At 35.9% G+C, this 18,185-nt stretch overlaps 1 protein-coding gene across 1 annotated transcript in view; it reads right to left on the bottom strand.

Annotated features, from left to right (window-relative positions):
• The window catches only part of cpxm2 (carboxypeptidase X (M14 family), member 2), a 28,228-nt gene extending 10,307 nt beyond the window's left edge, over positions 1-17,921 (bottom strand). The window contains exons 1-7 of the mRNA XM_028476773.1: positions 17,480-17,921; positions 12,533-12,631; positions 9,816-9,925; positions 7,970-8,109; positions 3,724-3,808; positions 2,549-2,699; positions 895-983 (exon numbers count right to left, since the gene is read on the bottom strand). Of these exons, the coding sequence (XP_028332574.1) occupies positions 895-983; positions 2,549-2,699; positions 3,724-3,808; positions 7,970-8,109; positions 9,816-9,925; positions 12,533-12,631; positions 17,480-17,750 (945 nt within the window). The 5' untranslated portion in view covers positions 17,751-17,921. The remainder of the gene's footprint in view (positions 1-894; positions 984-2,548; positions 2,700-3,723; positions 3,809-7,969; positions 8,110-9,815; positions 9,926-12,532; positions 12,632-17,479) is intronic.
• Between the last annotated feature and the right edge of the window lie 264 nt (positions 17,922-18,185).

Here is an 18,185-nt window from a genome sequence, read left to right as displayed (position 1 = left end):
CAACAGGCCTCTGGTCATGACAGCCATAGAAATACGTTATAAGACAAGTCACAAGATGCTCTATGCATGTTCATGTGGCTGAGTGACCGCGCTGGGTTCATTTCTTATACTAATTTTTACAATTTTTCTGCAACGACACCAAACTTGCCATATTTTAACCTATTTTCATCACTTTTTCTTGCTATATTTTTGCTCCTTTTAATGTGTTTTTGCTACATTACTCCCATTTCTGCCACTTCTCCACCAAATTTCAATGCCTTTCCTGCACATTTTTACCACTTTCAAGACATTTTTGGCACTTACAAATCCTTTCCACCACTTTCACCACCTATTGTCACACATGTTGACCCATTATTATAACTTTTAACCTCTTTTCATCATTTTTCTGCTTATGTTTGCCAATTTAACCACATTTACGATTTATCATGCCCATTAGTTGCCAGTTTAAACTAATTATTCATATTAATTGTTCCAATACTGACACTTTGAACCCCTTTTACGGTTTTTTCAGTCAGTTTTTAGCCATTTTACCACCTTTTCCACCATTTTTGTTCACTTTTAACCCATTTTTTCTGATTAAAACAAGGATTTATATCTTTAAGATGACTATATGCTATGACATGAATAATAATAAACTTCTTGGATAACAGTAGATATTATTCAGATTAATAAATAAATGTGGTTATCACATATCTATAAAACAAATGGACCATCATTATGACGACTTTATGGATGGGCCCCGAAAAGCTCTCCCCTGTATTCCCCCTCATAGATGGCCCTGTCTCCACATGACTGTGTTCAACCCCCTTCAGGTACCGTGGGGGTCCCTGGTCTCTGGCACCTTCATTTTGGGGTCGCGCGTTGAAAAGGTTGAGAACCACTGCTATAACTGACCTGCCTCATTTCTTTGTAGCCGTGATGTCTGAAGTCCAAGTCGTCCGTAGTTATGACTTCGTTGCGTCTGTGGTAATAGTTGTTTGGATCTAAAACGAAACATTACGCAAGTTGATCAGATTAAAGATGGAAGACGGTAAACAGGTCATGTGTTTGTCAAAGTGTAAGTACACCCTAAAACCATTAGATATGATTAGGTATGAAGTAATGTAGTTTATTGACACTAGTCCCACTCTTAAATTTAGCATTTTTAATTTTAGTAAAATGTCAGAGTGACTACCCTCTATGGATTGAACGCTGGCTATTGCAATTTAATTTTTCTATTGGCTGAGATTAGATCAGTGATGTCACTAACGTCAGTGTTGGCCCCGCCCCCTCCTATAAAAGAAGGGAGGACAGACTTGATTTCCTCGTCTCACAGCAGTGAGCATTAATTGACAGCTCCATGTGGAACTGTGCAGCGCTGTAGGGGGCGGGGCTGCTGTGGCTGGGCGTGTCTTAACTACTCAAGAATCAAGGGCTGCGTTCGAATAGTCCCTCCTATCGCCTTTCCTATCCACTTTTCCATAAGTTAACCAGAACGACACATTGACATTCCATCACTAATATGAATTATGTTGAGTAAAACAAAATGTGGCTAAAAATGTCTCTGATTCCTTGTTTTTAGCCACACAGTGTCTGTTTTATGTCAGTTATAATGTGATAATATGTCTTACATATAATAAGATATGGGTTTTAGATGATTTATTTTAAGTTGTTCAAGGTATATTATTGAATTGGTACGGTCATCGCGAGTTTCCGTGAGTGCTCGGGTGTGCATTTCCCTTCAAATGTTGTCGCCGCAAGGAATTGTGGGTCAGCATTATCTCATCTCCTTAGGTAAAGGATGCACCAATGCTTCCCTGGCTAAAGGAAGTAAAAAAGAAAGCATTGAGCCTTTTTTCCTGCGCTTAAAGAGAACTCGGATGTTCTTTATCATGGCCGCCACTTAAACAGTGGATAGTAAAAGAGATAGGAGGGACTATTCGGACGCAGCCATCACTTTTTTTGCATTCCCCATTAGTGCCAGATCAGCAAAAACCTGGGCGTGTACTAAAACTGTTCTGCCATATTTCTTTAAACGAATGATTTTCTCTTCTTTTTATCATTACTTTGGTCACAATGCAAAGAAACTGTACTTTACATGGAGCTAAGAGAGTACGGGACAGTCAGGCCCATCATTAATTAAACACAACTAAAAATATACTGTACATTAGATGTGTGGCTTTCATTTTATGGGACTTGCATCCAAGACAGTCAAATGATGGAATTACAACTGATTTTCTTTGGCCGGCTTGTTTTTTTTTGGTCATTTCACTTTCACTATTCAAATCTATGTATAAAAAAATAAATAAAAAAATTCCTTGCTATAATGTTAAAGCTTTGCATGGTTTTCCAACTCTTCATCTCCACTAAAACATTGGCTTCTTTATTACATCATACAAAATAATGATACATAGAGGCCCATTTACAGAGTAAGTACAGTATCTGAGAAATGTGATATGGTGACCAAGTGACCCAGTAAAATGTTTTCCACATAAAAGTCAAAAGGAGTGTTTAAAGTAGCAGGACTCCAGGCTGTCAGAGATAGATCATGTGTCAAAGCATTGTTCACCTGGCATAGGACAGCCCAGGATCTCCACTCTCATGCAGACGCTGCCGCTGCCAAACCACGACTGAGGATTTACTCGGATGTAGCGAGCGATCACGGGCGCTGGGAACACGTTTCGTACGGGAATCTCTTTTTCCTTGTTGGCGCTGAATATCTACTGAAGCACATGTAACAAGGATGAATTCAAATGTATTTAATTACAGATAAAAATAATATAATATTACATTATTTTCTTAAACCTCTTTGGGGTCAATTTGACCCCATTCAATGTTTATCCTTCAAAAAAATTTATAATTGACTTTTGTTTGCTTTACATTTCATGACTTTTCGTAATTTGACCAAGCAAAAGATTATCTTGATGATATTTTAACACATATTGTAGGCATTGGTGTTCCTCTGGGGTCAACTTGACCCTAATCTGTTTTTGCTGTATAAAACTTGTCTGTGTGTGAGCCATGTGTGAGAATACATAATTAATTATTATATATTCAACAAATAAGCAAAGTGCCTGACACAAAAAGGTGGTCAACAATGTTCTGAAAATTATTTTTTTATGAAGGCAAATATCCCTTGGGGTCAAATTGACCCCAGGGGTAAAATGTGTTAGTAATATTTGAGCTTCCACGGTTATACCATGATGAAATTCCAACAAAGACATCTCTGTACATTGCTTTTCTGTGTTTTTTTTTTCATTGCAGAAATTTGGATTTAATGCTTTTCCTTATGTTTTAGTCAACATAGCCAAAGGTGTGTTTATCTATAAAGAAATCTAGAAACTGCGATGTGATCCATAGAGAGCAATAAAAATGATTACTTCTCAGCTAAAAAAAGAAAGAAAGATCAGATTTGTTCTGTTTTGATAACAGGATTACTAAAATTGTAATATAGTTAATAGTTATAGTCAAATACAGAATTAAGTTTACTGGCAACAATTGCTAACTATCAACTGTAACTAATACATCAAATTAAAAGCTGAAATATAAACAAGATGGAAGCATGAGTGAAGTTCCCATCTGTTAGAGGATCATCATTAATTAATAATGATTGCGGCTTCTCGTCTCATTAAGTTTGGAGATTGGTGGGAATCTGAATCTTCATCTGCAATGGATCTCAAAGCAAACGTCCAGAGTGAAAAACATACGAAGCAGGAGTTTATGTTGCTGGTTTTTGTGACTCACCATGTCCTCAGAGCCGTTCTTTAGTGTTTTCCAGGTGTGACTGTCGTTGCTGAACATCACCTTGTACGAGGTCACCCAATCACTCCTATTGAACATCACAGGCACAACAGGAATTACAAATATATGTAATATTAAGGTGAGTATAAGGGTAAGAGGTCTGAGCTGCTCTATACATTTATTCAAGAGTTTATCATAAAGTAACAAATACAATCACAGAAACACATTTTCCTCCCGAAGCCAAAATAGAAATACAAATTGTCTAAGCCAGAGGTTCTCAACCTTGGGGTCGAGACATAATTTGGGGTCACGAGACACTGGGAGGGGGTCGCCAGATGCCTTCAAGAAACTAAGATTTTTTTTTTTTTTTTTTTTACAACTTGAGCCCATTTTTGCTTATTTTTTCCCTTTTTCTGCAACTACACCAAACTTGCCATATTTTAACCTATTTTCATCCCTTTGTCTTGCCATATTTTTGCTACTTTCAATGCATTTCTGCTACATTACTCACATTTCTGCCAATTCTAGACAACTCAAGACACTTCCAGCACAAACCCATTCCAATGTTGCATATGTTGACCTATTTTGTCACCATATTTCATGCTTATGTTTTGCCAATTTAACCACATTCACGATTTGTCATGCCCATTATTTGCCAGTTTAAACTAATTGTTCCAGTTTTGTCTCATTGACCTTTTCTGTCCGTTTTTTGCCACTCTAATTTGCAACTTTTAATTAATTTTGGTGGTTTTTAAAATCCTATTTTACAACTTTTTCCACCATTTGAAGTCACTTTTAACCTATATTTTGGATTAAAACGAGGGTTGACATCTTAAAGATGACTATATACTATGGTGCAAATAATTATTCCGATAAATAAATAAATGTGGTTATCATTCACTAGATTCATAGAACAATGGTTTTTAAATGAGACGTTTTCATGTACAGTATGGGATGGAGTCCTAGTGGTTGAAATGCAATGTATTTAAAATTGCTTGTCTGATGATTATTTCCCATAAAGACAGACAGAGCTTGATCCAGAAAGTCCTGCTTGTAGGTCCCACAATCTTCAACACAGACTTCAGCTGATTGTTGGTGCAGAATGGCATAAATTCCCAGTTTACCCAATTAGAAACTAGTGTTTTTACCCTGGTGTCCGGGACAGTTACACACCCTCTTGTTCTCATCGCAGAGATCGTCTTTGTAAGTGTGTGCAGCTCCTTTAGAAAAATTACACCATCGCCAGACTAAGTATTTCCCAATGGTTCTAAACTGGGGAAACATTGCTGAACTGGGCCACCCGTTCCAATTAAAATGAACAAAGAGCAAAAAGTTGTCCAAAAGGTTAAGCAGAGAAAGAAACGGCTGAGGGAACGTATAGAGAAACTCAAAAATGTCCTATTCTTTCAGTAATAATAGTCGGTAATAGTAAAAGTAAAAAGTAAAAGTGGTTCAATAGTTCAATCAAACACCAACTCATTGTCTTTATCTTTTAAAGGGCTTTGTGAATCCAATAGAACAGACATAGACAGCTGGAGGCCCAGGGGCCAAATGGGGCCCTTGGTCTAATTTTTTGCAGCCCCCAAAATCAAATTATTATTCATGAAGTTATATGAAGTCCAACATTGCACACAAAAGTCCAGCAATGCAGAAAACGACAGCAAAATGCACACAATGTCAACAAAGACACACTAAACAAGCACTTAAACACAAAATGACTACAAAAACCAAAACATACACAAAAGGACTTTAAAGACACACTAAATGCCAACAAAATTGCAAAAAAAAAATGACAGAGAAAAATATACAAATTTACAACAATAACACAAAAAAATTTGGAAAAACACACATAATGACTCGCAAATCACATAAAAATGCTACAAAAATTTGCCATACGGACAAGAAAATAGACAAAAGGAATTCAAAAACACAAAAAAAAAAAAAAAACAAAAAAAAAAACAAAGAAACAAGAAATGACTAAAATCCCACACAAAAGGACTACAAAGATAAAACCCTTTGTTCTTCCCTGTATTAATGCTCAGATTGGTCATTATTCTAAATGCTCACATGAGTGTTCATAACGTGACCCATGCTCTGATAGAAGTGGCCCATCTCTGCTATAGAAAAGCTCAATTACATCTGATTAATCATCCATGAGGAAGAATAAGACCTTGAGTGTAATTAAATGTTCCTTTTCATAATGTAACCAATGCCACTCTTCAAAGAGGAGCAAGACATCACTTTAATAATTGTGCAACGATCTTTACAGTTTCATAATGAAGCATTGAGTCTAATTTGACCCCTTATTTTATGCAGGAGGCAACCATTCAGTTAATTTGTGCAGAACTTTAAAATAGTCAACAATGACGTGCTGCACAAAAGACGTAGAATTTACAAATCTACATTGGAAATGTAGAACCACTGCTTTACATCCTCCATCGCGTGTTCTTCCTACAACATCATGACCTTTGAGGAGATTTGAAAGAATCTTTGTGTACAATCATATTTATGAAGCTTTATCTAACAGGGAATTCTGAAAAAGGCAAACAGCAGTAAAGATGAATTATAGGGGTGTACATTGCCATGGTCATGACGATACGATACAATATATCCAGATACTAAAAAATATGATATACATCGCGATATCAATAATTACCTATTTCACCTTTACAAGTACAAAATGGTGTCAAAAATAATTTATTTAATTTTTTTTTTTTAATTGCAAGAACAACTAAATAATACGTGTCAAACTCATGGCCCGGTGGCCAAATACAGCCCTTTGGAGCATCCAGTTCGGCCCACAGGAAAAAGTAAAAATGACAGCGCAATCATGAATCATTGTATGAATGAAACTCAACAATATTTGCAGGGGCTCACAGATTTGCCAGTGCTTATATCACATGATTGCTGTCATTTTTAAAGTTCAATATTTGAAAATAAACATTTGCCTTGATTAGATAGGAAATTTAAAGTCAAGATCCTTTTGCAACTGATTTCTATCATGTATGGCTTGGATATTGTTGGTTTCTTACATATTTTTATATTTTGTATATTTGTAGAAGTGCAAACTAGGACACAATAATGTTGAAATGACTAATTTTTCTGCATAAAAACTGCTCCTTATTTGGGCCCTGTAATAAAATGAGTTTGACACCCCTGAAGTAAATGGTAACGAACTGTATTTCATGTACCAATATCAAAAACATTACATTTTTCAAAAAAGTTTAACTTTTGCTTCAACAACCGATTCAGATTCTGTTAAGTTTTTTAATTCTTCAAAATAAAAAGTAACCACATACAGACCCTTTCCAAAAAATTAGAATATCAAGGAAAAGTTGATTCAGGGCCCACAATTTAAATGATTTCAAGTATTTATTTGTTTATTTTTACATAATTTAGGCTTCCAGCTCATAAAACCCATGAAAATAGGAATTCAAAATATTGGAATACTGTGAAGAAATCACCATTTACTTTTCAGTTTTAGCAGAAAAAAAAAGTGGAGAAAAAGGACTGGACTGTTGGCCAGTGGTCCATGGGCCTCTTTTCAGATGAAAGTATACTGTGCCTTTCATTCGGGAATCAAGGTCCAAGGGTTTGGAGGAAGACGGGGTGAGGAACAGAAACAGAACATTGCACCCCAAATCATGACTGACTGGATATTTCACACTGGACCTCAAGCAGCTCGGGTTCTGTTCCTCAAATTATGTAAAAATAAACAAATAAATACTTGAAATTTATAATCTCTGAAAGTTTAACTTTTTGAATGGAATTATGGAAATTAAACAACTTTTCCATGATATTCAAATTTTTTGGAAAGGGTCTGTACATCTATAAAAGTGCCCAGTATTTCATTGCTATAAAGTGCATTCAACTTCCAAGCTAAAATGCATTGAGGACTGAGGTAGTTTAACAAGGTCTGATGTGGTGCTATGTATATTTTAGCAAAATTAAAAAAAAATTCTGTTAAAAATTATGATAAAAAAAAAAAAATCAATTTTGGACATATTTTTGACATATTTTCGCACGAAGAAGAATCATGATATATCGCCAAATAATTTTTTTTACACCCTTAGTTAATTAGAGTTCTAATGTGACCATATTAGAACTGCAAACCAGCATTTTCTTTCCCAAACCTGTGTCCCATAGGCACAGTTTCTATTTTAGAGGTTTGCGTGCGTATAAAAATCCTCATCCTCACTGTGCAACCATCTGCATCGCTCCGTGCACGTCTGCAGGGGTTTCTACTCACGACCAGAGGGAGTTCCTGCCTTGTGTGACGACCCCCGTGAACTTGGTCAGCCTTCTGGCGTCCACCTCAAACCACTGCAGCGGGTCGTCAATCCCGGCGCACCAGGCCCCATCGTGGAGGTCATCTTCATAAAGGCCAGCCTGGAGCCATGGAACATCCATGTTTTAATTACACATTTACAGTATATTTCAAATAAACTCACAGACATTCCTCCTCATCTACAGATTACAACTCAGCTTCTACCTTTCTCAAGTCTTTTTAAAATGCCTAAGCTTTGTATGACATGAGGGATTTACAGTACATGACTTAATCCTCATACATTGGTTAGATCTTTTAGTTAAACACGATGACTGTTCTGATTATTATTGATAACGATAAGAGGTGGATATAAAGGGAAAGACATTATTATGCGCATTATTGTTCCCATAATGATCAGTAATTTGCATCTGAATGAAATGCTACCAGTGTGAAACAGGACGAAGTCAAATGTTAATGTTAATGAGAATATCACCTTTTACAAAATCATACAGTAATGGTCCCTAACCATTAATTTGGTGCAGCAGGTCTCTGAAAAGAATCATAAAGTTTTTAAATAATGAAATGTATTGTATTTTCCTGATTAGGGCCAATTATTGATGGCGGAAAAAAAATATTGAAAAATAAATAAAGTTGAAAAGTCGAAAAAACAAGATTAAAAATGAAATTTCAAAAATAAACTTGAAGGTTTGCTAATGAAGTCAAATCTATGGAAGTGGATTTTTGTATTTTGAGTTCTAAATTTTCAAAATTGAAACTTTAATCTTGATTTTTTTTTTTTTACTTTAAGCTTGACATTTCAACTTTTATTTAGGAGTTAATTCCTCCATCAAAATTGGCCCTAATCCTCTTCCGTAGATGGAGAAGAACTCATATCAATAAATCAAAGATCATTTGCTTATAAAAAAAATATGGAAAAGGTTGAAATTGCTGCTTTTTAGTTTTACCACTGCACATAGCAGGTTTATTGTCATTGTCAGAAAAGTGTTGCACATTGCATCATACCTAAATTTGCATGAGATACAATAACGACAGTAGTTAATGATCAAATAATGTACATTATTTAATAAATAAAATCTACTACTTAAAGAGATTTTAGAAGGTTACTGGTAATATTACATATTAAGCATAGTACACACTATGCTATATATAGTATTTTTGCTACCTTCCTGATTTTTTTTAACTTTCTTTTTCACATTAGTAAATACATTTCAGCACTTTAGGTTGTCATTTAATCTCAACAATAATACAAATAATTAACTGGGTACAAATTGATTTAAAAGCAACATCTGTTCCCCCGTCTTTAGCTTCTATTTTGTCTATTATGGAGTTCTTTGTCGTTTAAAGTCAGAAAATAGCGCATGAGTGTGTATGTTTTGTTAGTTGTGCTGTTGGAGTTGGACTTAGTGCAACATCCATCATCTTAAGATGAGATTTAACTGCAGATTGCGTGCAGGCTGAGGCTAGTACCCTTATAAAACAGTTAGTTTTAACCAGAAATACTGTATATCCAGTCCTCCCCATTGAGGAGATGTGCTCCTGATTTAATGGGAGCAGTTTCGGTCTCCATATTTCATGAAGGAGTAGGTTCTTTATCAGCTTTACCATCAATATAGAATCATACATGCACAACGTTAAATATGTATTATTCAATTGATTATGTAATGCTTCTTTGGGGGAAAGAAAAAAAAAAAAAGACTAGAAAATAAGTCAAGCCTTCAAGGAAAAATCAGCACAGCCCGAGGAATAATGCATGTCCCAACGTTCCCATCAAGCTTTCCCAAGCCGTGCATGTACATTCCCATCGTACCTGAATATTAAGGCGACCTCTGTGTGCACCGAGTCCATAACGTTTAGTGGTAGAACCGTGAAGCTGGAAGTCGTCAATCTTCAGCCCCTCCAGTCCCATAGGAGGGCATTCTGGGTGAAAAATGCAGAAAGGAATGAAGCAGTGATGTAATGCATGTTGAATGATGTTACATGGCTTTGTTTTAATGGATTGCACAAAAGCCTGGTTTTCTTTTGGGAATACTTGTGGAAACGTGAGCCATCAGACTTTTACCATTAATTGCAGACACCCAAGAAAAAAGATTCAATATCATTAAAAACCAAGCCAACCTGAAACAAAACAGTGTCTTTTTGACATTGTTGCAAACAACTTCCTGTCTTGTTTTAGCTTATTGATACTTAGAGCTTATTTGCAACTTCTGACTGTAAAAACTTGCAGATTTTGAAGCCATTTCGTCCAGTATCGGAACATTCAAGAAGGAAATCGCATACTAATGTACTACACACTACAAACTCAAAGAGTATATACAGTCTACTATATACTATTAGTTTGATTAGGATAGTAAGCGTTCCCACTGAAGTGTACTTCCAACTTTCCCAAGATGCATTTGGAACCTACAAAGACAAAACTTGAATCACACTGAGGCTAAATATCTGTTGATTCTCCACCTTTGAAAGTTCTGAAAACATTTTAAGTGAGAAAGTGACCAAGTAGAATATCAACATGTGCTCATTTGATCTATTACACTCACGTAGACACATTTCATGCTGACATTTCTGAGATTTTCGGAGACCCTCCATTGTCAAAACAAGAGCCCTATTTACAAAAGCGTTAAAAACTAATGGAAGACGAGAAGAGATGCTTTTATTTTGAAACGGGGATGTTTGATTTTTAGTTTGAAGCCGGTCCCAAGATGATTTTACGTTCCACTCGCAATGCATCATGGGGCAGTTGAGTATGACTAGTGTGCCCACCGTGAATACTCAAAAAACATCCTAATATTGTATACATCCGGGTATTTCTTGCATACTCAGTCTTTCCATACTATGTATTGTGAACACACTAATACTCATTATGACAACAGAATTAGTATGAGTCATACGTTAGTATGACATTTACAACACAGCCAAAATCTCATGATCTGTTTTTAACAATGCAAAGAAAAATCACCTGACTATGGGAGAACATGCAAACCAACAAATACCAGAGCTCTGAACTCTAAAAGCTTTTGCCCATTGAAAACAAAGGGAATGTTGTCAGAACCAGCAAAAACAGTGAAGGAACAAGTACATAATATACTTTTCTAGATGGGGTTGAATTATTAGAGGAACAACAATGAGAAACCACCACTTTTTTTTTTTTTTCTCTTGACATAATAATGGATCAACTCTGAGCTCCTCACCCTGTCTCTAATATCTGTATCTAATATTGTTGTTTTGGTTAATAAACAACCTTGCTCAGGATCTCCTGCTGTTGATTAAAATGTTGCCTTTCAGGGTGAAGAGTCAAGTGTTCGCTGATGGCCTGGAGCTCTTCATGATATACAGACTCTTCTTTTTATAGCACTGAGGATGTTGTCCATTTGTGCGAGAGAATAATTAACGCAAATTAGAGTTGACGTGTATAATCTCTGCTGCGTTTTTAGCTCTCGGGTAAAACTTAGACTACATTGGATTGTGGAAAAGGCATTTGGAAACATGTATTATACCAACTGGATTCCATTTGTACATGTGCTGCACATGTTGCCTTAACATCTGCGTTCTCTGACAAAAGAGAAAAAACCTAGCGTAAATCTAGATTCTGAGGTTCTTTATAGCCATGTGCATAGACGCTATACAAGGTTTCAGTGTGTATTATTATACCTACTGCATGGAGGAAAACAAGTACAGACAAAGCTTCAGCAGCAACTCCAAGAATCGAATTTAACATGAAGGGGAAAAAATGAGGCAAAGCCTTAAATCATGATTAAATACCACAAAAATACTTCATCTGTCGTCAGCAATGACTTTCGAATAAAATGTCTCAATAGACCCAATATTATTAATGGATTCAAGGTTTGTCAGCTTTCCATATGTTTTTCAAAGCGGAACTGTTATTAATTACATACATTATGATGTTTATACCCAAGAAAGAAAGAAAGAAGGAAAGAAAGACTGAGTTTAGGCCAAAAAAGCCACACATTATGATGTTTATACAAAAAAGAAAGAAAGAAAGTCTGAGTTTAATCCAATTTAGCATGAGTTGTTGAGTCTTGACTGTTAAAGCGATGCAGGTATGCTGGCAGCTCCTGTTTTCCAACGTGGAAAAGTTTCCAATTTTTTGTTCTGGTTCACCTTTGCCAAATTTGAAATGGCAGCCTTAGTGCTGCTCATCCCAGAGAGAATTATTAAAATAGCCTTAACATAAAAACATGGAACCAGAGCCATAGTTTGTGCCCCAAACACTAAAATCCCAGAGAGCAGTCATTTTAATAAAGGCAGACATTCGCTGTGTCTGTGTAAATACGTCATGACTCACAGTTGTGGTGGAACGTCGTACTCATCATTGGATCCAAACACTTTAGTGTGTTTAATCCATTATCTCATTATTCTGTGATGATTTGAAGCCACACACAGTGCTTCACAAAATGGGCATCATCTTCTCTCCTCTCAAGACAAATAAGCTTCGTATAAACTACTCTGGAAATAAAGCAAAAATCTTTGTGCAGCTATAGGGGAAATCTAAAGTGTATGACCCACCTATCATCGACTCGTCTTTTCCATCTCTTCCTTGGATCCCATTTGGATTTTTCAGGCTGCTCTTCTTGGTCTTCTCTGCCTTTTTATTGGTTGATTTCACTAAGAAATGCAGAAAAAAGATTCAGACCATGAAGACCAAACCTTTCCTTCTTTTGTGGTCCATAAAGTCAGCAAAATTGTGATCCAATGATATGTGAATATGTGATAACCGCATTTATTTAATTGTCTGAAAAATATCCACTATTATCCAGGAGGTTTATTATTATTTGCGCCATAGTAATATAGTCATCTGAAAGATGTAAATCCTTGTTTTATTCAGAAATAAAATGGGTTAAAAGTGACCACAATTGGTGGAAAAGGTGGTGAAATGGGGAAAAAAAAAAAAAAAAAAATGAAATCGATTAAAAGTTGCATGTTCATGTCCCATAGAATTAAACCAGGGAAATCGCACACGCTGTTTTATTATGCACCTGAAAATAAACCCCTTTTCTTATTTGGAGATGATGTCGTTTCAAAACGTTAGTTTGACCGTACGCTATTTAGACCGGACAGACCTCACCCGGAAGTGATTGACGGCAATGGCTGCTGTGTTGAAAGCTACACATTTCTCTGCAGCGCGTGTGTGAGAGAGAAAAAACATATATTACAGAAAAATACACCAAACGACAACAAATTGACTTCAAAATACACTAAACTAAATACTTGATGACAACAGAAATGCACAAAACTACACAAAAAAACAAACATACACAAAACTTACTCCAGAATCACACTACAATGCCAACAAAAAACAATAAATATACAAAAAATGCACAAAAAAACAACATAAAAAAAATTACACATAATGATGACTTAAAAAAACTTACATTACAGAAAAATACAACAAAAATATGAAAATGGCTCGAAATACACAAAACTAAATATTTCTACTAAAAATACATAAAACTAAATATTTTCACACAAAATGACTCCAGAATCACACTACAATGGCGACAAAACAATATTTATATAAAACATGCACAAAAACGCAACAGAAAGATACAAAAATACACATGACTCCAAAAAACATACGTTACAGAAAAATACACCAAACAAAAAAATATGAAAGTGATGATGAAGTCATGCACATGTCCCATAGAATTAAACCAGGATAATTCCACCCGCAAATATACGCCTTATGCTCCGACATGAATGCATACTTCCGACGGGCACTGTACTAGTTGGATATAATTGTAGGAACAATTAGTTTAAACGGGCAAATAATGGGCATGACAAATCATGTGGTTAATTGAAATAAGCATGAAATATGGTGAAAAGAGGTTAAAAGTGACAATAATGGGTCAACATATGTGACATTAGGTTGGTAAAGTGGTGGAAAGTGCCAAAAATGTCTTGAAAGTGGAAAAATGTGGAGAAAAGACATTGAAATGTGATGGAGGCGTGACAGAAATGGGAGTAATATGACAAAAATACATTAAAAGGAGCAAAAATATCACTAGAAAAAATGATGAAAATAGATTAGAGGTTCAGTGAAGTTGCAGAAAAAGGTTAAAAATGACCAAAAATTAGTTCAACTTGTTCAGAAAACACTCTGGCGATCCCCTCCCAGTGTCTCGCGACCCCAAATGTGGTCCTGACTCCAAGGCTGAGAACCCCTTTATTAAAGGACTAAATCAGAGTGGTAAGATACATTGGATAAGGGCAGGAGGGAGGCTGGGAGAGGAAGTCAGCTCTTCCAGGAATAAACCACAAATCCAACAAGAAGAGTTAGTTCAACAACTGTAACATCTGTGAGCTGAATCATGACAGGAATTAAGGAGCTGTTTGTAAAAGGGAGAAGAGAGCTGCTGAAATAGCTTCAGCCACAGCTGAAACTATGGATCTGACTTTAGTAGATCTATAGAAATGACAGTTTGGAGCTGATTAAAGATAAAGATGCAGTACAGGCCTCATAGATCAATTAATGGAAGATTATTAGCCAAAAGATTTGAAAGGTTAAATTTGCTGCTTGAAAGTTTGTTTTGATCTCCACTGTAAACACTGTATTCTTGACAATGTCGGAAAAGTTTCACGCATTGCATTGTGGGTTGTGCCGTCCTGTAGACGGATGCATAGAAGTGTTTGTTTTTCGCCCACAAACTCTGCTAAAGTGATTTTTCAACACATTTCTGGTGTTTTCATAGACTAAAAGTTGCAGCAAAACAATGGCGGAATTTTAATTTTGGCGTTTACATGGAAAAATTAAATGTCTTGCGCGATATTGCTGGGAATTCTGGGAACAAACTATAAGAAAAATGGTGTCAAGCAAATCACTTTCCTCCATGTCTGCTACATCTATTTTTTTTTTTTTACAAATGATCTTGGGTTTATTGATCGATGAGGCCTACACTGTGTCTTTAATAATAAATATGTCCTAATCGGTTTCTACTTATTATCTTATCATTTATCACAACTCTTATCATAGGCCGTGGGAAAGCGTAGTTTTCACCCACTCTCATCTATTTTTGTTTGAAAGATAAAGAAGCATTTGTAAAATCTAACAAGACTACATCAACTACTGTACAGTCACATTGTACCACTGCTCTAGCACATAAAATCTGTTTCATATTAGCCATGTTTGATATTTATTAGCCACGTGTTTGCAACCGACCATCACTTTAATCTGTTTTTGCTGGAAAAACTCATTGCAAAAGTAGTTTCACTGTGGAAAAACATACAATACCCAATACAAGGAAGTGAGTAGGAAGAAAAACGGTGCCTTTAAAATGATTTGGATGGTGAATAAAATAATATTTGAAAAATATTGTTAAAATATCTCAAGATTAATTTATTTGGGACATCTTAGGAAAAAAAAAAATACAAGTTTGTTAAAAAAAAGTTCAACACTCATACAGCAGGGGTTCTCAAACATGGGGACAGGACCTTATTTGGGGTTGTGAGACACTGGGAGGGGGTCGCCAGATGCCTTCAAGAAACTAAACATATTTTCTGAACAATTTGAGCCCATTTTTGCTTGTTTTTACCCTTTTATTGCAACTACACCAAACTTGCCATATTTGAACACATTTTCATCACTTTTTCTTGCTATATTTTTGCTGCATTTAATCCATTTTTGCACCATTACTCCCATTTCTGCCACTTCTACAACAGATTTCAATGCCTTTTCTGCACATTGTTTTTCACTTTCAAGACACTTTCTGCATTTTTGAACCCTTTCCACCACTTTTCCCACCAAATGTCGCATATGTTCACCCGTTATTGTCACTTTTAACTTCTTTTCACCATATTAAATGCTTATTTTTGCCGATTTAATTTCTGTACGTGTTTGGCCACTCTAATTTGTAATTTTTAACCAATTTGTGTGTTTTAAAAAAAAAAAAGGAAAAAAAATGACCACCTTTTCCACCATTTTTGGTCACGTTTAACCCATCTTATTTCTGATTAAAACAGGGATTTAAATCTTTGAGATGTCTATATACTACGGTACAAATAATAAACTTCCTGGATAACAGTGGATATTATTCAGATAAATAAAGAATACTGCAAAGGTTGAGAACCACTGATATACAGTATATAGAAGTGTGTTGGTTAATCCACCTGCAGCAGGTTCTCCACCTGAAACATGAAGTCACATGCCTGAAATATGAGGTCACTGCTCTGCATTACTCTACAACCAGCCAATCACAGGGCTGAATTTCTAAACATACCTACAAGCCGTCAGAGAAACATGGACCACATGAGAATAACCAAGCCTCTGGGAAAATGTGGATTTCAAAGTTCCTCCCCAAAATGCACTGTTGACCTCTGCAGAGCACGAGGCACTTAATAAAGCTGCTGCTGTGCAGGAGCCTCACAGGCATATGGAGGTGGACCACTTCAGGAAACCATTGTTGTTGTTTTTTTTTTTGCACATCCATCTCAATGCGATCAATCAGGAGTTCACAGAGAACACGGAGGTAGATTTTATCAGCCCAGACTTTCCACTATCATTTGTCAAACAGCATGAGAGGGTGCTGGAGATAAGTTCATAAATAGTAGCTGTTGGAAAAAAAAACAGAAGAAAAAATTCCTGCAGCGTCTTGGGATTTATTGGAAAAATATCAGTCATTACTACAAGCAGCAATAAGTCAGTTTTTTTCTTTTTTCTATCCATGCAAATCTTCGCATCTGAAGACTTGAGATGATAGCATAAGTAGTAACATTTTATTATTTATTATATAAGTTTTTTGAAGTTTTATACATAAAAACTAATATGTCATTATTATGACATGAAACACCTGTCATTAGCATGAATAAGGTGTAATGTCATTAAGTGACATTTGTTACCATAACCCTTACCCAAAAAATGCCAACATAGCTCCAAAGATGTCATAATTTAGAAAATGTCTGTGTTTAACTGAACACACATATTGAAAAAGGAAAACTTGATTCTTCATTTTATTTTATTAAAATTTTAGTTGCTTTTAATTGTTTTTTTTTTCTTTCTTTTTTTTTTTTTTTTTACAAATCCTCTTCTTTTATCATCATTCTTTTATTTTTCTCATCTATTTCTATCCCTACCTAACCCGAAAAATGCCAACATAGCTCCAAAGGTGTCATAATTTAGCGAACGCTAAATGTCTGTTTTCAACTGAACACAGACATATTGCTTTTTTTTTTTTTTTTTACAAACCCTCTATTTTTTTATCAATGTTCTTTTATCTTTTCTCATCCATTTCTATCTCTACCTACCCTAAAAAATGCCAACATAGCTCCAAAGGTGTCATAATTTAACTAATGACAGCCCTTATGACACCTTATTCATGCTAATGACAGGTGTCATGCCATACAAATGACAGTACAATGTCAGACTAATGCATAAAACTTCAAATAAAGTGTTGCAGCATAGGTTTTACTTTAATATACAGAGATAAAGATGATGTTTTAAAATATTTTGTTGACTTTTACCTGCTTTTGCATCGTTCTGCTTGCCTCGCTCAGGTTTCTCTTTGGTTGTTTTACTTTCATTGTGTTTTCTCGGGTCTTCGTGTCCATCACCAATCGAGGTCATTGGTTTCTCCATCGTTTGGATCTGGTTGTACTGCTCTCTTTTGAGCAGCTCCTGCATGTAGTAATCCTCATCCTGAGCTACGGAGCTTCGGCTGTGGTGTGCAAAGCCCACAAGGAGTCCCAGGACAGCCAGAGGAGTCAGAAGGTTGAGGCACGGTGGTCTTGTCATGACCCAGGAGATTGTCTCCAGCTGAGGGTCCTGCGGGGGTCTCCAGAGGAGTCCTCTCTCTCTCTACACCAGTTCGAAAAGATCTCAGAGCAATCCAAGTTGCTGACAAAAACAGGAGAGCCAGAGGGTCCATGGACACCTCAGCTTTGGGGAAAAATGCTGTGAGGGAGGGAGAAGTGCAGAGAGGAGGGAAGAGTAAGGCAGACAGGGCAACTTTCCATTTTAAATGCTGGCAGGTGAGTGAAAAACAAAGATTTTTTAGACTCAAACCAGTCCCGGCTGTTGTGCTCTTTTTCCTGTTTCATTTTTTATTATTTTAAATTGAGAAATGAACTGGAAGTGGCAACAAAACTATTATCTGATTTAATTTATTCTAATTAATTTCTCTTTAAATCTCTCTCAAAACGTTATAACATCAACCTTTGGGTCAGGACC

This window comes from Gouania willdenowi, chromosome 19 (assembly GCF_900634775.1).
Source record: "Gouania willdenowi chromosome 19, fGouWil2.1, whole genome shotgun sequence".
Lineage (NCBI taxonomy): Eukaryota > Metazoa > Chordata > Actinopteri > Blenniiformes > Gobiesocidae > Gouania > Gouania willdenowi.
Note: the sequence above shows the minus strand (reverse complement) of the source record. Positions and strands in the feature narration are given on the sequence as shown.